Source organism: Pseudonaja textilis, chromosome 1 (assembly GCF_049901715.1).
Source record: "Pseudonaja textilis isolate UNSWEBS1 chromosome 1, rPseTex1.2, whole genome shotgun sequence".
Lineage (NCBI taxonomy): Eukaryota > Metazoa > Chordata > Lepidosauria > Squamata > Elapidae > Pseudonaja > Pseudonaja textilis.
In genome coordinates, this window is record NC_141990.1 from 96,647,368 (window position 1) to 96,656,695 (window position 9,328).

General features: G+C 49.4%; 1 protein-coding gene across 1 annotated transcript; it reads left to right on the plus strand.

Annotated features, from left to right (window-relative positions):
- The first annotated feature begins 690 nt into the window (after window positions 1-690).
- On the plus strand, window positions 691-5,627 carry LOC148127729 (uncharacterized). Its single transcript, XM_087912453.1, has 2 exons — window positions 691-2,372; window positions 3,816-5,627. Exons 1-2 carry the CDS (start codon window positions 1,284-1,286, stop codon window positions 5,073-5,075), a joined length of 2,349 nt encoding a protein of 782 aa, XP_087768579.1. The 5' UTR covers window positions 691-1,283; the 3' UTR covers window positions 5,076-5,627.
- Window positions 5,628-9,328: the final 3,701 nt, after the last annotated feature.

A 9,328-nucleotide genomic window follows, 5' to 3' on the forward strand; every position in this document is an offset into this window, starting at 1 on the left:
TCTGCTAATCTATTTTTTGGAGGGGTCAACATAATGGTAGCTTCAATAATGGAAAAACGCTTTTGGAACAGGTTCTTGAATATATGAATTTTGTATTGGCTGATTTTATAAAAAAGATGATGTTAGGGAAAAAATACTTACAATTTAGTTACTTACATGCTACATCCAACAAATTAAATAATACTTACTGATGTAGATCATGATGTAGAGGCCAAGTCAGAGGGTACAGCTGATCAATTTCTTTATATCTCTAGTTTATTAATAAGTTTAAAAATTAATTTGCTTGGTCTGGGTGGGTCAGCACCAACAGATCGGTGTGGATCTCTTGGCAGGAGTGGGGCTGTTATGTCTTGGGGACCGGTTGGGGTTTCCAACCAGGTCCGTTCTTTAAGCGGGAGCACGAGCAGCTCCCATTGGCTGGCTCTGTTTGACAGTCGGCTATAAAAGCCGGCTGTCGGGCTGAGCCAGTCGTCGTTCGCTAGCCAGGTCTGCCTGTTAGTAAGCAGACGCGACGACCCTTTATTCCCTGAATAAAGCCTGTTCCACTTATGCTCTGGTCTAAGCCTCTCATTTCCTCGATCCACAACACTGGTGACGAGGATGGGATCGGAAGGCTAGCCAGAAGCACTCAAGAGAGCTGAAGTCACGGAATCACAAGCGCTGTACCGCAGCCGTATCGCTCGCAAGGAGCTCAGGCTCAGATCGCTGCTGCACCAGAGTGAAAGTCATGAGCGTTGTAGCCGCTCGAATTAGAACGCTACAGCAAGTGAAAGTCGGGCGCTGAAGCCGCAGCCGCCCGCGCTCGCAAAGGAGCGCCAAATTCAGTCACGAGCGTTGTAGCCGCTCGAGTTAGAACGCTACAGTTAGTGAAAGTCGGGCGCTGAAGCCGCAGCCGCCCGCACTCGCAAAAGAGCGCCAAATTCAAACCGCTGTCGTTTGAATTCAGCCACTCAAGCAAAGCTCGGCACTGTAGCCTACAGTCGCCAACGCTCTCTGGGGAGCGCGATATTCAAGCTACTGTCAGTTACGGCTTCTGCAGTCATAGCCGCCGCCGCTCTCCAGAGGGTGCAAAATTTGAACTGCTGTCAGTTACGGCGCTGTAGCCACAGCCGCCAAACGCTCGCAGAGAGCGCAAAATACAAACTGCCTCCTCGAGGCTGGAGTCACTGAGCAAGTCAAGGGCGCTGCAGCCACAGCCGCCAACGCTCACGGTTAGCAAAGAGAACAGGGCCACGAACACCCAGTGAGACAAACCAGTCTGCCAAGAGACTGAGTGAGCCAGAATGAATGTCAATTCGGCATTCCCACCGTTCAAACCTGATGAAGAAAATTGGGATTCGTACAAGAATCACTTTAACCATTTTATCGATGCCATCGGATTGGCTGATGCTACGGAGCAGAGGAAGAAATCATACTTCCTCAGCTACTGCGGGGCTGCAGTCTATGATACCGCCATAGCACTATTGGCACCACGAGAGATCAAGAATGTTCCATGGTCTGAGCTGCTGGAAACACTTTCCAACCACTATTCACCGAAACCGTCCCAGATCGCTAGACGTTTCGCATTCAGAATGAGGAAGCAAGCCGAGGGGGAATCCATCAACCAATACATGGCCGCCCTGAGAACAGCAGCTCTTCACTGTGAGTTTAAGAACTATCTGGACGACATGCTGCTCGATCAACTCATCTGTGGGGTAAGAAATCTAAGGCTCCAAAGACGCCTGTTGGCCAGGAAAGATTTAAACCTTCCCCAGGCCGTTGAGGAAGCTTTGGCTGCTGAACTCTCAGCCCAGTCAGCAGCCGAGATCCAGGGCACCGCACCCAAGCCCAGCACTTCCTCCATACACTCTGAAGAAGTGGTGAGTGAAGATGGCCCTACTGAATACTCTGACATTCATCGCCTCAAGCCGGTGAGACAGTCGCAGGTAGGAACCAGGCAGAGAAACAACAGCGGCCCGAAACAAACTCTTCTGTGCCTGACCTGTGGAGGTTCCCATGCCCGGGCATCTTGCAGGTTCAAAAACGCCAGCTGCCACAACTGTCACAAGAAAGGTCACCTCGCAAGAGTCTGCCAAGCTGCGCGCGTTCTTCCACAAAAATCTCCTTCTTCTCCTGGTTCCCAAAGGCAAGTAGAGAGCTGCTATACTTGCTACCACGCGAATCACACGTTTCATACCCCCAATAAAATTACACTTTCTGTCTCCTTAGAAGGTAAACCCTGCCGCATGGAGGTGGACACGGGGTCAGCGCTCTCAATCATCTCCTGGGACACGCTTAAGAAGATCCAGCCCAGGCTGGCTAGGAAGCAGCTACAAAGGTGCAGCCTCACCCTGAGAGACTACCAAGGAAAGAACATCCCTGTCCTCGGGAAAGGCAAGTTCCTAGTCCAATTCAAAACCTTTAAAGGCCATCTGCTCTTGGTGGTTGTTAATGGTGCCCTCCCTAGTCTTTTGGGGTTGGATTGGTTCCCCTCTCTTGGCCTTAGTGTAACGGGGGTCCATGCTGTTTCAACTTCCGATACTGACTCTTTATTCTCAGACTACGCTGACGTTTTTAGTAGCGAGTTAGGCTGTTATAATGGCACGCCCATTTCCTTCTCAGTAGACCCCCAGGCAACTCCCATCCGCCTAAAACCACGTAGGGTACCATTCGCTATCCGCCCAAAATTGGACGCGGAACTGGACAAACTCCTCGAACAGGGGGTGATTGAACCCACTGATTTCGCCAAATGGGAGACCCCATAGTCACCCCACTTAAAAAAGACGGTAATTTGAGAATTTGTGCTGATTACAAGACATCAATAAACCGTTACTTACAGGTTAGCGCATATCCTGTTCCAGTTATTCAGCACCTATTGCATACATTCGAACCTGGCAATATTTTCGCCAAACTGGACATGTCACAAGCGTACCAACAGTTCCCTGTTGACGATCAAACAGCTGACTTACAGACTATAGTAACACACAGAGGCGCATTCAGATGTAAATGTCTCCAGTTTGGCGTAAGTGTAGCCCCAGGTATCTTTCAATCGCTGATGGAGCGAATTCTCCAAGGCCTCCCTGGTGTAGTGCCATACTTCGATGACATTCTGGTCTCAGCCAAAGACAGACCCCAGCTCATCCAGAGAGTCAGAGCAGTGTTAGAGAAGTTCAGGCAGCATGGCCTCAAACTAAAACGGGAGAAGTGTGCCATCGCCACTAGGCAGGTGGACTTTCTAGGTTACAGGCTAGACGCCTCAGGCATCCACCCGGTGGAATCTAAAGTCAAGGCAATCCATGAGGCGCCCACACCCACCAACAAAGCCGAGTTGCAAGCTTTTCTGGGTTTATTGAACTTCTATGCTTCATTCCTCCCACACAAAGCCTCAGTCACGGAACCACTGCACAGGCTTTTAGATAAAAACTCACCATGGCATTGGGGACACAAGGAAAATCATGCATTTGAAGCAGTCAAATCCCTACTCACCTCTGAGGCTGTATTAATTCAATTTGACCAGCGCCTCCCCCTGGTCCTCGCTGCAGACGCATCCCCTTTTGGGATAGGAGCTGTCTTAAGCCACAGACTTCCCAATGGCTCCGAAGCACCAATTGCCTTCTTTTCACGAACCCTCTCGGCGACTGAGCGTAATTACGGCCAAATTGATAAGGAGGCCCTGGCTGCAGTAGCAGCAGTCAAAAAATTCCACGAATTTCTATTCGGACACCATTTCGAACTAGTAACAGACCACAAGCCTCTTCTAGGCCTGTTATCCAGGGACAAGCAAACCCCCCCAGGTATTGTCCCCCAGGATGACCAGATGGACCTTGTTCCTGGCGGCTTACTCATACAAACTGGTCTATCGTCCTGGAAAAAACCTGAGCCATGCAGATGCCCTCAGCCGATGCCCCTTGCCAGCACCAGTCGAGGACCCAGCCCCCGTGCATGCTATTTTCGAGATCAACGAGCTCAAACTGCCAGTGACTGCCGATGACATCGTGGCCCATTCAAAAGCGGACAAAACAATCGCCCAGGTTCTGGACTGGGTGGGGAGGGGGTGGCCGGAAACTAACTATTCAGTTGATTTCACCCCATTTAAAACTCGCCAGCAGGAGCTTTCCAAGCTGCAGGGATGCCTGTTGTGGGGTACCAGAGTCGTCATCCCAACCACCCTTCACACTCCCATCCTGAAGGTGCTGCACGAGGGCCACCCAGGCATCGTGCGGATGAAGGCGTTGGCTCGCAGTTACGTCTGGTGGCCAGGGATGGACGACCAGATCGCCAAGTGGGTAAGCTCGTGCCGTCCCTGTCAGGAATCCAGGGCAGCCCCACCAGCCGCCATGCCCACCAGGTGGGAAAGTGCCAATGCCCCATGGTCAAGGCTTCACATCGACCTAGCTGGACCAATGCATGGCAAGACCTTCTTAGTGGTTGTAGACTCGTACTCTAAGTGGATCGATGTGGCATTACCCCCGACGACCACCACTCAAGCAGTTGCCAAAGCATTGACTCGTTTCTTTGTGACTCATGGGCTTCCTGACACCCTGGTCTCCGACAATGGCCCCCAGTTCACTTCGAGTGAATTTAGCAGGTATGTCACCAATCTGGGCATCAGACACGTCCTCACGGCCCCCTTTCACCCTTCTAGCAACGGGCTGGCGGAGAGGGCAGTCAGATCGGCCAAGGAGGCTCTGGCCCGGTTCGGCCAAGAGGACTGGCACTCTAAACTGTCTCGTTTCCTCCTGAGCCAGCATACCACACTGTGCACAGTTATGAACAAATCCCCGGCCAAACTGCTAATGGGGAGACGCCTGAGGACTACTTTAGACAGGCTACACCCCCACTACTGCCCGGGCACCCCTTTGGGGTCTGACAGTCTGGCCAGGGATTTTGCATTACAGGACCTAGTGTTTGCCAGGAACTACGCGGGGGATCCACTGTGGGTGCGCGGGAGGGTCGTGGCTGCCACAGGTCCGAGATCTTATCGGGTCCAGCTAGAAGACGGTCGTGTATGGCGGAGGCACCTGGACCAGCTGCGGAGACGACGGAGCAGCCTGACCACCCCAGATCCGTCTCCACCGGACAGCACTCAGGTTTAGCACCAGGGTCCAGTCGAGAATTCCCAGGCAGACCAGCTGTCTCCAACGGAGCAGAGGGAGCAGGCAGTAGACTGGGACTGCCAGCCGGAGACGCCACCATTTCTCCCCAGCGAAGGCATCTGCCATTCGGGCAAAGACTATTCTCCAACCCAGCCCGAAGGCAGAGACTTTCCCCGGGCTCCAGATCCTGCACCGAGCCAAGCTCGCCCCCCTATGTACTCTGACCAGGACTCCACAAACTTGTCATCACCCAGTGACTTTCCCGAGTTACGTCGCTCCGGTCGCCAACACAGACCACCGGCGTATCTCAAAGACTATACGTGTTCCCATCTAGGGGGAAGGGGTGTTATGTCTTGGGGACCGGTTGGGGTTTCCAACCAGGTCCGTTCTTTAAGCGGGAGCACGAGCAGCTCCCATTGGCTGGCTCCGTTTGACAGTCGGCTATAAAAGCCGGCTGTTGGGCTGAGCCAGTCGTCGTTCGCTAGCCAGGTCTGCCTGTTAGTAAGCAGACGCGACGACCCTTTATTCCCTGAATAAAGCCTGTTCCACTTATGCTCTGGTCTAAGCCTCTCATTTCCTCGATCCACAACAGGGGCCTTCTCCCAAGTAATCTGAAAGACCTCCATTTCTCTACCATGTGTGCTCTGAGATCCACCGTGGAATGCAGCTCTTCCCCATCCTCTTCACTGACCTGCAAGCTGTCCCCAGCAGAACCCTGTAATTCTCTTTCTGCTGGCAGTTCAGGATCAATAATTAACCCCGTTTCCAATGTGCTCCTTCTCCCTCGAGCAGATCTCCAAGAAAGAGTCAGAGGAATCCTCCAAGTGAGCCCTTTGACCTGATTATCAAACTGTGCACTTACCACTAATGATATAAATCAGATTTAAGTTCTGTTAACAGAATAAAACACATCTGGCTTGATTCACACGTCATGTTTAAACTATAAACTACAGCTTGCAGATAAAGTGGGCTAAAGTGCCAATTTCATAGTTAAACAAACCAACAAACCAAACATGCTCTATGTGAATTCAATCCAAGCGTCAGGGCTAAATTCAGTTTGCAAGATACTTACAAGGTAGTCTTCCCATGCTTTAATGCTTTAATGCACATTGGGTTATCCCCTGAAGATTTGGCTTTCAGCACTATTAAACCTGCATACAAGGGTAAAGATTAGAACTGGGATCCTCCAGACAATTTATGAGAAACCATATTTAAGGTTGAGAGGTTATAGAAGATGGAGTCACAACTATCAGACCACATCCAACTAGAAATCCCAGTCACTAAAGTCATTTGGGGCCAGAGATTAATTTAGACTCATGTTGGCGAACCTATGGCATGCGTGCCACAGGTGGCATGCACAGCCAAGCTGCAGGCAAACTTATCTCACTGTCCATGTGCGCATCTCACAGCTGATTTTTGGCCAGTTTGAGGCCTTTTCAGAATCCCAAAGGCTTGAGGAAGGCATTTGCAGGCTTCTACAACTTTGTAGGCAGAAATCTAGCCCCATTTCATCACTTCCATTTTTTTCGGAAAAACAGGAAGTGACAAAAGTGGGGCTAGATTTTGACCTACAAAGCACTGATCTAGACCATTGTCTCCACCAAGGGTGTGGGAATTCTATCCAGACCCAAAATCAATTCAGTTTCTAGATCTGTGGGTTGAACCTTCATTTTTTGATTTTGACAAGCTCTATGAAGCTGATTGCCACAATGTCAGGGCCAAGCCTAGAGATGACTGGAACGGGACAACTTGGTGGGTGGCTCGGTGCAGGTGGATAACCACAACCCGTTGCCATACAACAAAGTGGGTAGGGTATAACATCTGGAACAATTTATTACATATAAAATGCCTGAATATGAAAAATATCTGATTATCCCCTCCCTTCCTCCCATCCCTTGGCACATCAGGACTCAAATCCAAGAAGGCATTTGGCAAAATCATAAGAAAAATCCACATACAACACTTTCAATATCTTGCTCAAGGAGGATGCATGTGTAATAGAATACTTCTCAAGTACTTGCTAGGGGTGTTCTCATTTCCTTTTCCAGATGGTAATGCTGTAAAACTTGAACAAGCTTGAAAAATGCTTGAAAAAGCAAAACAAGACACCCCCTGACTAGGATAAGAGCTACTGATAAAAATATCTGATATTGAACACACACACACACAGATAAACACTGGTCAAAACTGCATCAAGTTACATCCATGAAGCTGGCAACAACATAGAAATGGTTTGCCATAACCACCCAATCTCTTATTGACTAGGGTCCTCAAAATGTTTGTGCAATCCTTTTTATGTGAAATAATGAACTTTGGGATTACAGTTAAATATTTGTCAGCATCTATCTGAATAAGTTAGCAATTGACTAACTGAACCCCTGCATAAATAGAATTTATAACATTTTTAAAGCTTTACAATTACTAACCCAATATTTAGAATTTTGGTTGTCTCTTCAGAAAACTATTATAGATCTTGGTGATATCCAAACACTTATCACTATCTATTAAGTAATGCAAATTAAGTAATGCAGTGCAATCAAAGACGGTGGCAGGAAGCCTGAGTGTGCAATGGTTAGAATGCAATATTTCAGGCTAACTCAGCTTACTGCCAGGAGTTTGTTTCTGACCGGCTCAAGGTTGACTCAGCCTTCCATCTTTCTGAGATTGATAAGAAGAGGACCTAGATTGTTGGGGACAATATGCCTAATATAAACCCTATCCCCCAAATCAGCCCTATTTAAGAGCTTGCACAATCATCCAGCCACCCATTCCATCTGGTTGCTCCTGGTGCCGTGACCATGAGGTGAGGCAGGAGGAGGATGGAGCTGCCCCATGTGCCCCACACCAGCTTACCTCAGGGCCCCCACAGCCAGGCCCCAACACCTGCCTCATAGCAGCAGCAGCAGCAGCAGTAGCAGCAGCAGCAGCATCCATGTGCAGCAGGAGCCCATGTGGCTGCCGGTCCACTTCTGTTTGCTTGCAGAGGAAGCTGAGTGGTGTGCTGGTGCTGTGGCCATGAGGCAAGGCAGGTGTTGGGGCATGGATGGCCTGGCTGCTGGGGCCCTGAGGTAAGTGTGGAATGCATGGGGGCAGGTCCATTCCCCCATCTCACCTCATGGCCACGTCACCAGTGCATTGTGTGGCCTCTTGCTCTGTTGCGGGTGCAAACAAGCATAAGAAGTCGGCCAGCAGCCACTTGGGGTCCTGCTGGACAGGGCTGCCATAGTCATTGCCACAAAGTGGCCTGGCTACAGGGTCCCTAAGATAAGCTGGTCCAGAGGTAATGGTGAAACTCCAATCTCCCATTTTGTGGTAATTGCACTGGTGCACTGTGTGGGCTGTACATGGAGGGAAATATAAGACACTTCCCAAAAATAAGCCCTACTGCTTATTTTGGGGCCCAAAAGAAAATAAGACCTTAATGGAACTCCATCTACATGGAGGGAAGTATGCAGTGGGGACCCCAAGACTATGTCTTAGACCCAGTAGTCTTTAACATCTTCAACAATGATTTAGACAAGGGGATAGCAGGGAAATTTGCAAATGACACCAAGCTGGCAGGAATACCCAATATTCCAGAAGATACAGACTCAAGATACAAAAGGATATTGACAGACTTGAACACTGGGTCATTTCTCACAAAATGAAATTTAACATAGAGAAAAGTAAGGTTTTATATCTAGGCAAGAAAAATCAAACACACTGGTATAGAATAAAATGGTACCTGGCTCAACAGTAATAACTCTGAGAGAGATCTTGGAGTCTAGTGGGCATTCGCTTAAATATGAACCAGCAGTGTGCTGCAGACTAAAATCTGTGCCTGCCCTGAAAAAGTTCTGCTGCTCACATGGGAAACAATCAAAATAGCCAAGGAGAAGGAGGAGCGGGGAGGGAGGGGAGGAGGTGGAGGAGGAGGAGGAGGGGGAGGAGGAAGAGGAAGAAGGCTGCAGCTTCCAAAAAACCCAACTAAAGGGATAGAATGAAGTTCACTTGAAGTATTAATAACACTTTGTAATCCCTTGCAATATTGCATCCAGTTTGGGTCACCATAATATAAAAATAGGTTGTGTTCCAGACTAGCAGGCTCGAAAGCCTGCAACTCTGATTGGCTGCGAATAGCAGATCGTGATTGGTCACTGCAGACTGATCTGATTGGCCATAAATGGGCTGCTGCGATTGGCCCAGCCAAGAGCAGCAAACTCAAATCGCCTTCATTGGCTGCCTAGCAGCCCTATATAAGGGGCTGCTGTGGC